At 40.1% G+C, this 14,500-nt stretch overlaps 1 protein-coding gene across 4 annotated transcripts in view; it reads left to right on the top strand.

Moving 5' to 3' along the window:
• ADCY2 (adenylate cyclase 2) overlaps window positions 1-14,500 on the top strand; it is a 436,571-nt gene that overhangs the window by 288,254 nt on the left and 133,817 nt on the right. For all 4 annotated transcript variants that reach the window (XM_048839544.2, XM_075125464.1, XM_075125465.1 and 1 more), the window contains one exon: window positions 4,682-4,809. In XM_048839544.2, the coding sequence (XP_048695501.1) occupies window positions 4,682-4,809 (128 nt within the window). The remainder of the gene's footprint in view (window positions 1-4,681; window positions 4,810-14,500) is intronic.

The following is a 14,500-nucleotide window of genomic DNA, read 5'->3' as shown; positions in this document are numbered from 1 at the left end:
TAACCTCGCTGGCACCTGACCAAAATGACCAATGAGGAGACAAGATACTTTCAAAAGCTGGGAAGAGGGAGAGAAACAAAGGGTCTGGGTCTGTCTGTATGCTGCTTTTGCTGGGGATAGAACAGGAATGGAGTCTTAGAACTTTAGTAAGTAATCTAGCTAGATATGTGTTAGATTATGATTTCTTTAAATGGATGAGAAAAGAACTGTGCTGAATAGAATGACTATTCCTGTCTATGTGTCTTTTTTGTAACTTAAGGTTTTGCCTAGAGGGATTCTCTATGTTTTGAATCTAATTACCCTGTAAGGTATCTACCATCCTGATTTTACAGAGGTGATTCCTTTACTTCTGTTAAAAGTCTTCTTGTAAGAAAACTGAATGCTTTTTCATTGTTCTAAGATCCAAGGGTTTGGGTCTGTGGTCACCTATGCAAATTGGTGAGGATTTTTACCAAACTTTCCCCAGGAAGTGGGGTGCAAGGGTTGGGAGGATTTTGGGGGGAAAGACGTGTCCAAGCTACGTTTCCCAGTAAACCCAGTTAAAGTTTTATGGTGGCAGTGGATCCAGGGGCAAAGAATAAAATTAATTTGTACCTTGGGGAAGTTTTAACCTAAGCTGGTGAAAGTAAGCTTAGGAGGTTTTCATGCAGGTCCCCACATCTGTACCCTAGAGTTCAGAGTGGGGAAGGAACCTTGACACATGGGGATAAAGACCAATTCTGGACTTGAGAGAACTGAACAAGAGCATCTGCCACCTAAAGTTCAGAATGATGACCCTGTTCTCCATTATCCTGTTGCTGTAAATATAATGTAAAGTCCATTTATTCATGTCTGAATACTGGAGACATAACAGGATTTTTTTGAAGCATTCTTGATCCATTGCTAACTTCACATACACAGCAGCTGACCTCCCAGTGATCTGCCACACTCCATTTATCCATCTCCTCGTTGGTCATCTCCTACTGTGATGACCTGTTACTATTCCTTCCATGATAACTTTCTTGAGATTATTTCCATCTCTACCCTGATGTGCCTAAACTACATAAGTTTGCACCTGTTGATTTCCAAGAGTAAGTCTGCTTCTCTCCAATAATATTTCTAACTTAAGCATTCATCTTCTTTTCCATCCAGGAGATAACACAGGAGTCTTTGACAGCACCACATCTTAGAGACTTAACTTTTCCTCATCAGCAACATTAGTTTCCCAAGATTTTACCTATGTATGTTGCTGTGGAAAAAATGAAGCTTTCCACCAGTCAAACCTTCATACATTTCAAGATGCCACAGGATTTCCACCCTTTCAAAAGAGAATCTATGGCTGAGCAAGCCATCACTAGTTTTTTTCAGATTTCCTTGGAGCAGCCTCCTTGGTCGGATATGCATGATCCCAGATAATTAAATTAATCTACTTTGGCAGCTTCAAGCATGATAGTTTTCATTTTATACCAAAGTTCATTTGGATTTTTCTCTTCTTTCACCTTTTGCAGTGCCTCAAACCCATTCTCAACAGAAGTCATGTAATTTTTGTTAACTTTGTAAAGTCCAGATACAGTGGACCTGCTGAACATCTTACCTTTTTAAGTTTTAACTTTATTTTTGAGGCTAACGGTTGATGGTCTGATCTGTAGTCTGCACTCAGGAAAGTATTTGTCCATTGGCTGCTCAATCCCCAGCGTCCCTCTATCATTATTTTATTATATAATTTAATGTATTATTATTTAGTTCTTTATCATGCCATTGGGTGACCTCCAGATAAAGAAATATATAGAATGTTGGGTGAAGATGGTGTTTGTAATGACCAGATGATAAGAGCAGCAAAATTCAAATAAATGCCTTTTTCTCCCATTTTATAAACCAAGACCATTGTTTCCCATTACTTCTTTATGAGAGATTTCCACTCCTACTTTTCTGTTCAGATCTCCAGTTAAGAGGGTGATGTCTTTGTTGGGTATTTTAATGAGTTTCATTTCAAACTATTCATAGAAGTCATCAATCACATCAGCAGTAGGTGCTATCATAGGGGCATAAACCTGTACAGTCAGCACATTAACTCACTTTGTTTGAAGGCAAATTTTAATGATTCTGTCTCTGATTGAATTATATCCAAGCATACATTTTGATGTCTCTTTGGATAATATAATGAAACCCTGTTTTCTCTCACTTTCCTGGATCCTGAGTAGTACACTGTATCACCATCCATTTTCATTTAATGAAAATGGATGGATATATGGTGACATGAATTGTAATGTCAAATACAAATACATGTCTTGAAAATGAAAATACATGTCATGGACATGTTGCCGCTTCCAAGGAGCCACCCGAGGTAAGCGCCACCCAGAGCCCGCATCCCGAACCGCCTCCAACCCCCCAGCCTCTGCCCCATCCCTGAGCCCCCTCCCAGAGCCTGCACCCCATACCACAACCCCCTGCCCCAGCCCTGAGCCTCCTCCCACCTGCTGAAACCCTCATTTCTGGCCCACCCAAGAGCCTATACCCCCAGCTGGAGCCATCACCCCCTCCCGCACTCCAACCCCCTTCCCCAGCCCAGTGAAAATGAGTGAGTGAGTGAATGATGGTGGGGGAGAGCGAGTGAGTGAATGATGGTGGGGGAGAGCGAGTGATGGAGGGGGATGGAGTGAGTGGGGACGGAGCCTCTGAGAAGAGGTTAGGCCTTGGGGAAGGGGTGGGATGGGGACAGGGAAAGAGTGTTAGGTTTTGTGCAATTAGAAAGTTGGCAATCGTACTGGGAGCTAGCGTTAGAGAAGGAGCTAAGATGGTGGCAGTTATTCCCCTGGTGCAGAGCATGAGGAAAGAGGAGGATGCATACATAGACTACATAGCTGCTGCTAAAGAAAAATTATCTGGTGCTCAGTTTATGGAGCCCATGTGCAACTTGAAGTGCATTACTCATAGTAAAAACATATTTTAAAAGACTTGGGTTACTACAAGGTGAATAAGGCATCCTTACAATCTAGGGACCCACTAAAGCACACGCAAGTGGACAATAAAAACAGAATGTTGACAGTCCTCCCAGAACAGCTTTATTTAAATTAACAAGGAGTAAAAAACTGAAAATGGTAAACTGAAAAATATGATCAAATAACTATTGTAAATTAACTAATAGTACAAAACACTGCAAGCCAACCTTACTTCCAAATACTCACACTGAATGAATCCCCCCCATAGGGGCCGACTCCGTGGGTGCTCCAGCTCTGGAGCATCCACGGGGAAAAATTAGTGTGTGCTCTGCACCCACTGGCAGCCAAGCTCCCCTCACCCCCTGCCCCACCTCTGCCTCCCCTAAGCGCACTGTGTCCCTGCTTCTCTGCCTACCTCCCAGCACTTCCCTCCTCCAAACAACTGTTTGGCAGCATTAGCATGCTCCAGGAGGGAGTGGGGAGGAGCGGGAACATGGCATGCTCAGGTGGGGAGGCGATGCCGGGGATGGGGATTTGGGGAAGGAGTTGGAATAGAGGCAGGGAGAGGGCTGGGACTTTGGGGAAGGGGTGGAATGGGGGAAGGGCCAGGGGCAGAGGGGGGTAGAGCACTCACGGGAAAGAGGGGAAGTCAGTACCTATGATTACCCCTCACACAAAGACTAACTCACAGTGGTGTAGAGTAGAAGATCATTCTTTTGTGTGTTTGCACAGCACCTAGCATGGCGGGCCCAAATCCATGCTTTGGCCACTAGACACTACGGCAATACACATACACATGTCCTAACTCAGATACCGAACACCTAGTTACAAAAACCTCAGTTTTAGGCCAGCTTGTAGATGGGATGGCCTGGAGCTGTGGGGGAGGGGTTCAGTGACGGAAGAGAGGGTGCACAAGCAGCAATACTAGGAAGAGCTATCAGGATGTAATGTGCCTCCTATGTAAGAATGAGATGCTAAATCATGTCATGAGGTTCCACAGGTCCGCTCACTGTTTCCATCCTCTTTGCTAGGGGAACGAATTCAGACGTTTCTGAAGAGAGCAAAATCTATCCTTCTAAGAGTTTCTCCTGTCTCGGTCTATGGCCTGGCATTTTATCAATAGTAGCTTCAGCTCTTCCAGCAAATTTGAGAGACTTGATGATAAAAGAGCAAAAATGACTCATTCAGTCAAAGTAAATATATTGTTGAGTTACCATATTATCATGATTTCAGCTAAAAAAAATGAATGGGAATAAAGAGGATTTCCCCCTCATTTTATTTATATTATTTATTTTATTTTACTTTTATAAATGTTCAGACCTGACTGGACTCTCATGGAGCATGTAAAAGTGCCTTACTAATATGGCAGACTACTTTGGAACCCCCTTTCAGGTAGTTGAAGGCTGCTATCAAATCCCCCCTCATTCTTCTCTTCTGCAGACTAAGTAAGCCGAGTTCCTCAGCCTCTCCTCATAAGTTATGTGCTCCAGCACCCTAATCATTTTTGTTGCCCTCCACTGGACTCTTTCCAATTTTTCCACATCCTTCTTGTAGTGTGGGGCCCAAAACTGGACATTATTCTCTAACAGCCCTTTTAAACCTCCTCAGCGAGATCCTGTTCTTCCTTAACAAGATTTCTCCATTATAGTTATATCATTAGAAGTAACATACATCATGATATAACATAAATCCAGTCACTAGTCATTTTGTTTATGTAATTTGTTATGTGACTGTCTTCTGATTGATTTTTCTTTTTCCTTCAGGAAAATGAATGTATGAGAATTAAAATCTTAGGTGATTGCTACTACTGTGTGTCTGGACTACCTATATCTCTTCAAAATCATGCCAAGAACTGTGTGAAAATGGGATTGGACATGTGTGAAGCCATAAAGTAAGTGCAGTGGTTTTGTAACTGGACAGTATTTTTCTGTCAACAGTAAAAATGTCATTCATTTCCATCTGCAGTTCTGGTCTTGGTTTATGTATTTCAGTAGCTCTGTGTTCATGTTTCAAGTCCAGATCCAAAATGGCAATCTTGACTCTGTCTGCAGCAGCTGAAGATTGTTGAAATAAATTTTGTCAAGCTAAGGATATGGTCCCATCATTGTATAAAGTATTAGTTAGACCACATTTGGATACAGTGTCTTATTTGGGTCACCTTTTTGGAGGAATGATTTAGTTATTTGGCCAACAACAAAGATGGTGATGAGAATGAAGGGGAGTACAAATGAGGGGAGATGGACTATGACAAATCCAGTGAGACAATACGCAAGGTTCTTTTAGTCCAGTTTCATGGTAGGCACTCTTTTTTAAAATTATTATTACTACTAATAATTAAATTGCTGTTATCAGCAATTGCTGTTAAATATTTCTGTTATCAGTTATTCACAAAGAAGCTTTTCAGGGCTGGTTAAAACAAACAAAGGATTCCCATGGTTAGAGTTTTAAACTAAGGGCCAGATTCACAGATGCACGCCCACTGCTTCCGCACTGCTCCAGCAATACAAAACAGCTGTAAAAACACCTAAACTGGCAGTTATACTAGGTTTATATCAGCTTTACTTAAACAGAGTGCTCAGGTGGTATTAGTGAATCTGGTCCACATGAGATTGCTAGTCCGGTAGCAAGGATTTTTAGCAAATCTGTCAATTTTTTGTAAGACTGGAGAATAGGTAAATCATACCTATATGTAAGAAAGAGGACAGGGCTGTCCCTACCCATATGCAAAGTACGCAGCTGCGTAGGGCACCAGGAGCTCCAAATTTCCTGGTGCCCTGTGCAGCTGCGTGCTGCTCCAGCCCCTGCTCCACCTCTTCCCTCTCCTCTCCTGCTCTGCCCCCACTCAACCCCTTCCCCAAAGCTCCTGCCCCACCCCGCCCCTCCCACCCCTGCTCTGCCCCAGCCCCACCCCCACTCCCCTGACGACTCCAGCAGGGATCTGCTCTACACTCACCGGCGGCGGTAAGTAGAGCGACCCAACCCCAGCCTGCTCCACTCCGCCAGCTCCCATCCACAGTTCTCCCTGCTCCCCAAGTCCCAAGGCTGGGAGCCTGGAGAACAGAGCGGAGCTCCACTTCCCGCTGCCCCGTGAGTGCGGGGTCGGGCCTGCCCTGAGCTCACCAGGCGGCAGGAAGTGGAGCGACCTGGCCCCAGCCCACTCCGCTCCACTGGTGAGTGCTGGGGGGTGGTTTTCCCTTGCCCCCCAAGCCTGCTCCCTCCCAGCGGAGGCCTGGGGCCCCATACAGTCTCCCCCTCCCGCCCCCGTGTGGGACTGCATAGGGCACCAAAATGGCTAGGGACGGCGCTGGGTGAGAGGAGCTTGGCTGCCGGTGGAATTGGCACCTGTGGCGGGTCGCAGGAAATAACTCCCCCTGCAGTAGCCCCTTCTGGCCTTAAACTCTATAACTCTATGAGTTCCAAAGCCTTTCTTTGGACTAGAAAAATAGCTTTTGTTTTTGATTCTGAACTGGTAGAGCCATTCTGTCTTGGATGGAAATGAATTTCCTGGGCTTGGAGAGTCTGGGGTTATGACAGCATCTAATGAGGACATGGGCATACCTGCGCATAGGTTAAGGTCTCAGTAGCCAGAATTGAGTTTGGAAAAGGCTACTTCTCTTGTAACGCATAGATAAGAAATGAAAGCTGTTTGTCTTTAACAGCCCACTTCTTTAGGGGAATGCATGTTGCTCACCAAAGAGTCTGTGTTAAGAATATCTCTTTTAATACAATTTAGTTAGGAAAATAAGTGCTAGCTGTTGATATGATTGTTGCTTTAGTTTTCTTAGATGTAGTTATTTGGTAGATATTGTGAGGTTTTGTAAAGTTAATATTTACTTTTGAAAACCTGGTTCATTTTTACTCTTATTATTATTTACTCTGTAAGTATTTAGGCTAAGATTTTCAAAAGAGTCTTGTGCACCTAATTCAAGGCTTGGACTTGTAGATACCCTGAATAATATCTTTCTTTCTTCTTTTACTATAAAAAGAAAAGGAGTACTTGTGGCACCTTAGAGACTAACCAATTTATTTGAGCATAAGCTTTCGTGAGCTACAGCTCACTTCATTGGATGCAACTCACGAAAGCTTATGCTCAAATAAATTGGTTAGTCTCTAAGGTGCCACAAGTACTCCTTTTCTTTTTGCGAATACAGACTAACACGGCTGTTACTCTGAAACCTTCTTTTACCATGTGATTCCTCTGTTTATTTTCTGAAAGAATAATTAGAACTGGGAATAGGGGAATCTAAATGTAAAGTGATTGAAATCTCAGGGAGATTATACTTAGACCTGAGAATTTTGTACAAGAAAAATAAGGATCAGGGTGGATTGATATAAATTAAAGTGATTTAAATCAGCAAGCAGGAAACCTTGATTTAAATGATCAGTTTTAATTGTGTTTTGCATTTCTACTCTTTAGTTATTTTTCTAAAGAAAGGTTGAGTCTCGTTAGCTAGTAACCATGAAAAGATACTATTTGCAACCAAATAGGTCTGTCAAGTGATTAAAAAAAATTAATCGTGATTAATCGTGTGACTAAAAGATTAATTGTGATTAATTGCATTATTAATTGCACTGTTAAATCATTTATTTAAATATTTTTGGATGTTTCTACATTTTCAAATAGATTGATTTCAATTACAACACAGAATACCAAGTGTACAGTGCTCACTTTATACTTATTTTCATTACAAGTAATTGCACTGTAAAAAACAAAAGAAATAGTATTTTTCAATTCATCTAATACAAATACTGTAGTGCAATCTCTTTATCATAAAAGTTAAACTTAAAAATTTAGAATTATGTACAAAAATAACTGCATTCAAAATTAAAACAATGTAAAAGATTAGAGCTTACACATCCACTCAGTCCTATTTTTTGTTCAGCCAAACAGGTTTGACAGACTTGTTTGTTTACATTTGCAGGAGATAATGCTGCCTGCTTCTTGTTCACAATGTTACCGGAAAGTGAGTGCAGGTGTTCACATGGCACTGTTACATTCAGCATCACAAGATATTTCCATGCCAGATGCGCTAAAGATTCCTATCTCCCTTCATGCTTCATCCATCATTCCAGAGGACATGCATCCATGCTGATGACAGGTTCTGCTCAATAACCATTCAAAGCAGTGCGGATTGACACATGTTCATTTTCATAATCTGAGTCATATGCCACCAGCAGAAGGTTGATTTTCTTTTCTGGTGGTTCAGGTTCTGTAGTTCTGCATCAAAGTGTTGCTCTTTTAAGACCTCTGAAAGCATGCTCCACACCTTATCTCTCTCAGATTTTGGAAGGCACTTCAGATTTTTAAACCTTGGGTCAAGTGCTTGTAGCTATCTTTAGAAATCTCACATTGGTACCTTCTTTGCATTTTGTCACATTTGCAGCAAAATTGTTCTTAAAATGAACAACATGTGCTGAGTCATCATCCAAGACTACTATAACATAAAATATATGGAAGAATGCGGGTAAAACAGAGCCGGAGACTGCACCCAAGTGGTTCAGTCACAAATTTAATTAACACATTATTTTTTTAACGAGCGTCATCAGCATGGAAGCAGGTCCTCTTGAATGGTGGCCAAAGCATGGAGGGGTATATGAATGTTTAGCATATCTGGCACATAAACACCCTGCAATGGCATCTGCAAAAGTCCCATGTGAATGCCTGTTCTCACTTTCTGGTGACATTGTAAATAAGAAGTGGGCAGCATTATCTCCCGAAAATGTAAACAAACTTGTTTCTTTTAGTGATTGGCTGAAGAAGAAGTAAGACTGAGTGGACTTGTGGGCGCTACAGTTTTTCATTGTTTTGTTTTTGAGTGCAGTTATGTAACAAAAAAAAATCTACATTTGTAAGTTGCATTTTCATGATAAAGAGATTTCACTACAGTACTTGTATGAGGTGATCTGAAAAATAGTATTTCTTTTGTTTATCATTTTTACAGTGCAAAAATTTGTAATAAAAATAATAATAAAGTGAGCAGTGTACACGTTGTATTCGGTGTTGTAGTTGAAATCAATATATTTGAAAATGTAGAAAAACATTCAAAAATATTTAATAAATTGATGTTCTATTGTTTAACAGTGCGATTAAAACTGTGATGAATCACGATTAATTTTTAAGTTAATCCCATGAGTTAACTGGTTAATTGACAGCACTAAAATATAACCTTTACATTAAATTTGGTGAGTCCTTTTCTTTTCTTTCACTCACGCCCCCAACCAGGAGGATACAATATGTAACTATACTTACTTTTAATCAGATTCTTAGTTTTTATTGGTTTTTTTATGTTAGAAAAATGGAGAATGATGCAGTTATTTTTTTCTAGATGATGATTAATGTTTTAGTTGTGATTTCTATCAAGCTCTATTTGGATGGAAATTCAGTTTCATTTAAAAATTCTCAAAAACACCATATACATTTTTTTATTAACTTAAAAGTGCTGGATACAAGAGAGAAAAAAATCGAAACATGTTTTGCATTTAAAATGATCTGATTTATTAATCAAAGGATGTATTATATGTAGTTAATGAACTGTACTAATTGTTTCTGCTCACCATGTCCTTCAGCATTTTACAACTAGTAGCTCTCATCCTCTTACACCTAGATTTTATTCATATATTGGCAGAAGAAAACAAGCTTTCCTACTTTTTCAACTCCCAATTGGTTTCTTTAACTTTGAATGAACTAATCTGTGAACTGAACTAGTTGAATAAACTGAAATGAAGAAAATATTCTCTTTCCACCTGCAGAAAAGAGTATTATCAGAAGCTGGGTTAGCATTTCAACAAACTCTGGCTCCAGGTACTAAGCTAGTGACTTCACCAATTCTGTGGTTTGAAGAAAGAAAAGGAGTACTTGTGGCACCTTAGAGACTAACCAATTTATCTGAGCATAAGCTTTCATGAGCTACAGCTCACTTCATTGTTTCTTTAAACACTTGTCCGTAGACATTTACTGCTTAATCTCTTGGGTAGTTTTTTGGTTTTGGATTTTTTTTTATTTAATGTAAATGATTTTAAGAGATTATAATAACCTATGTTAAGGCCTAAGCTTATCAATTTCAAATTGAATTATATTTAATTTGATTTTTTCAAAATCAATTTTAAAAAATTACTGATTTTCATCCATCCAGGTAAGGATTATTTTTGAAGCTGTGGTAATGGAAAACAGTCAGGAAGATGGTTTAACCAGCATCTGAGTATTCTCCTGGTGCATTCCTGAGGGAGTGTGGGGTATGACTGAGGTGTCCTTATCTCTGGTTTCCAAAAAGAGCTCTTGGGACAGACAATTTAGAGGATTGGCGAAATGTAAAGATTTCGTGGAGTCACCTTTGTCCTATCCCCATTTTTCCTTGCTTCACTGAGCACATCTCGGTTATGACTGAGAGTCTTATCTTAAACCTGTTCATTCAGAAAGTGAAGCTGGTGCAGAATGGGGCAGACCATCCATTAAGCAGAGATCTAATTGCACTATTTTAAGGTAGAAACATCAAATAAATGTACAAATTTAAATATTTTTGGAAGTACTCTCCTATAACGACCAAATACTTCAGTTCATGTTAGTCTATTTCTAGGATGTTTTTTGGCACTTAAACAACCATTAATGTGTTCTTATACTAATTATGCTCAATAACTTAACAAAACTCACCACTAGTAATAAAGTCCAAGTACTGTTTGGCAAGCTTCCTATATGTCATAAAATATTATATCATCTAGATGTCCAGATTTTTGGTAGTGATGTGTGTGATTTGTTGTAACAGTGAATTGGACTTTAGTTTTAAAGATTACACAGCTTTTTTGTAAGCTTCAGTTTCTAGTTGCAATGTTTCTGCATCAGTTCATTCAAAGAGTATCTATAATGGTATTAGCAACTACCTGTAACTTACCAGGTACACTCTGCCTTTGTATTGCACCTGCCATGCATAATATGGCTTCTTTAGATCATGGGTCTCAAACACATAGCCAGTTATTTCCTGCGACCTGCCATAGGTGCCGACTCCACCGGCAGCCAAGCTCCCCTCACCCAGGGCCGTCCCTAGACATTTTGGTGCCCTATGCAGCCCCCGCCCCCTGGGGGCAGAGGTGGGGGCTTTAAGCAAAGTAATTCTAAAAGTAAATGCATGTTTTGTCGTTTGAGTGGAGGTGCATTACTGACTGTTTATATTTTATTAAAACCCTTCTTCGCATTACAGTTTTTAAAAAGTTAATACATTGACTTTTAATAATATACTATATTAGTCTTCGTTTTTTTCATTTTTAACTATACTTTTGTATTGTTGTGTGAAAAGGTTTCAGTGATGCGGCCCTCGGGCCAATGTACTAGTCCTCATGTGGCCCTCGTGGTGATTTGAGTTTGAGATCCCTGCTATAGATTGTGTGTACCTGGTTTTATCTGACCTTGCAATAATACTCCCCCTAATTCATAATTACACACATCCATGCTTACTGGCATCACAGATGTAACTTAAGTTACTTAAGTATTGATTCTTGAGACAGTAATTCTTTCAATCTATTGGATACCTGTTTTTGTGGTTTACTCTAGTAGAGGTACCTGAGTGGGTAGGTAGATGGATAGAATAGGAAGTACTCTTGCATATCAGGCATTCATTGAAAGGATGTAGCCTTTCTGAAAGGCTGGATTGATCTCTTCCTACTTGGAGAATCATATATATTATTATTTTCAGTACTGGAATGGAATCAGGAGGGTGCTTTTCCTTAATGTTTTTTTAAAAATCCAAATACAAAAGTGTGTCTTCCCCCTTTACATCACTTTCAGTTATTTATGGTACAAGTATTTATTTTTATTGAGCTTGAGACTTATGGACTTCATTGTTTCCAATGAAATATTTTTTTTCATTGAACATTATATTATCATGTTTCTCTTTTGTATGGTCATATACAAGAATACCATCCAGTATTAGCAACTACCACTTCTAGGTGCAACAGGAACTCTGGTATTTTCTTTTGGAAGCTCTTAAGTACACTAATGATTCCATACAAACGTTTTTGGTAATAATACTGTCCAAATGTTGTGATACAATTGTTATCTGTATGAGAGAGACAAGATGGGTGCAGTAATGTCTTTTATTGGACCAACTTCTGTTGGTGAGGAAGTTTTTTTTCACCAAAAGAACTTGGTCTAATAAAAGATACTACTTCACCCATCATTTCTTTCCAATGTCCTGGGACCAACAGAGCTACAACACTTCAAACGGTTATCTGTATGAGAAAGGTAAGTTATAAACCACACATTGGTTAAATAGTTTAATTAACCAGCTTTTAAAGCTGATAAGAAATTACAGAAAGCAAAATAAAGATGGTTAGGTGATAGCGTTCACAATGTTAAAAAATGAACTCAAAATAGGAAGTTACAACTTTCAAGAAATAATAAATCAATTCACTAATTCAAGGTCTTATTACAGTCTTGTTACAAAAGGACACTTCTGTACTACTCTGGGCAGGTGATTTTGGTATCAGCATGGAATTGTGGATTCTTAAGCATGGATCCTTATTTACTTCCAGCCAAGTTTATATGCCACTGGAATTATGGGACTGCTCACATCAGTTCAACCAAACAATTCTACAGTAGAATTTCAAAATTTAGACAAACAACTTAATTATCAAAGAATGTCAATTCAGTTCAAAATTATGTTGGCCAAGAGATACTTATAGCCAACCTTTGCCACTTACACATGCACAGGGATATCACACATTAAGCCAAAAACATAATATTCAGTTCTCTTGACCACAAAATCTGCATGATTTTTAGGCTGAATCTTTGAAACACTTCTGGTTTCTCACAATAATTTTTGCTGCAGAGAATCCCAGTTTCCCATTACAAATAGTACTAGGCTTAGTTATGATGAGTTCCTCAATGTTCTCAACTGCTTATTGATTTAGGGTAACTTCTAGACAACTAAGACGAATCTTGATAGCGAAATACAAGTACACATCATACATTTAATATATTAAGAATATTTTAACTCAAGTGTGTACTTTTGAGAAGTATATAGCTTACTGGGAACAGGGTGCCACTTGGGGAAACAATATGCTTATAAAAGTAATTATTTCGTTTATCAGTTGCAATGACTGGTTTCTTGAGACTAATAAGAGAGTTTATTAAGGTGTTATGATAGCTGTATTCTTATTCTCTTTCTGGATTTCAAGCAATATCCCTAGATGAGACTTAAAAGACAGTTAATAGAGTGCTTGTTAGTGATAAGATTTGATATTGGCCAGGTATACCAAAAGAAGGACAGGAGACACTTGATATGGTTTTAATCAGGCCACAACTTTATTATCAGATGTCTGGGATTACCCGGCAGATAAAGTGTACAGTACAGGTAACTCCATGATCATTTCAGTTTCGCCAGCTCACCCCCCGACTTTTTTCCATCCAGGTGCCCCAGCCAATCCATTGCTGGAACCTTATCATCCCTCCTACCCCTCCTCCCCGCAAATGGGGGTTAAGTTGGGCTATAAGCAAGTTAAAGAAGTATGAGCTGGATGAATGGACTATAAGGTGGATAGAAAACTGGCTAGATTGTCGGGCTCAACGGGTAGTGATCAATGGCTCCATGTCTAGTTGGCAGCCGGTATCAAGTGGAGTGCCCCAAGGGTCGGTCCTGGGGCCGGTTTTGTTCAATATCTTTATTAATGATCTGGAGGATGGTGTGGATTACACCCTTAGCAAGTTTGCAGATGACACTAAACTGGGAGGAGAGGTAGATACGCTGGAGGGTAGGGATAGGATACAGAAGGCCCGAGACAAATTAGAGGATTGGGCCAAAAGAAATCTGATGAGGTTCAACAAGGACAAGTGCAGAGTCCTGCACTTAGGACAGAAGAATCCAATGCACCGCTACAGACTAGGGACCGAATGGCTTGGCAGCAGTTCTGCAGAAAAGAACCTAGGGGTTACAGTGGACGAGAAGCTGGATATGAGTCAATAGTGTGCCCTTGTTGCCAAGAAGGCCAATGGCATTTTGGGATGTATAAGTAGGGGCATTGCCAGCAGATCGAGGGACGCGATCGTTCCCCTGTATTTGACATTGGTGAGGCCTCATCTGGAGTACTGTGTCCAGTTTTGGGCCCCACACTACAAGAAGGATGTGGAAAAATTGGAGAGAGTCCAGTGGAGGGCAACAAAAATGATTAGGGGACTGGAACACATGATTTATGAGGAGAGGCTGAGGGAACTGGGATTGTTTAGTCTGCGGAAGAGAAGAATGAGGGAGGATTTGATAGCTGCTTTCAACTACCTGAAATGGGGTTCCAAAGAGGATGGATCTAGACTGTTCTCAATGGTAGCAGATGACAGAACGAGGAGCAATGGTCTCAAGTTGCAGTGGGGGAGGTTTAGGTTGGATATTAGGAAAACCTTTTTCAGTAGGAGGGTGGTGATACACGGGAATGCGTTATCTAGGGAGCTGGTGGAATCTCCTTCCTTAGAAGTTTTTAAGGTCAGGCTTGACAAAGCCCTGGCTGAGATGGTTTAGTTGGGGATTGGTCCTGCTTTGAGCAGGGGGTTGGACTAGATGACCTCCTGAGGTCCCTTCCAACCATGATATTCTATGTTTCTA

Source organism: Caretta caretta, chromosome 2 (genome assembly GCF_965140235.1).
Source record: "Caretta caretta isolate rCarCar2 chromosome 2, rCarCar1.hap1, whole genome shotgun sequence".
NCBI lineage: Eukaryota > Metazoa > Chordata > Testudines > Cheloniidae > Caretta > Caretta caretta.
This window is presented reverse-complemented; position numbering and strand designations above follow the sequence as displayed.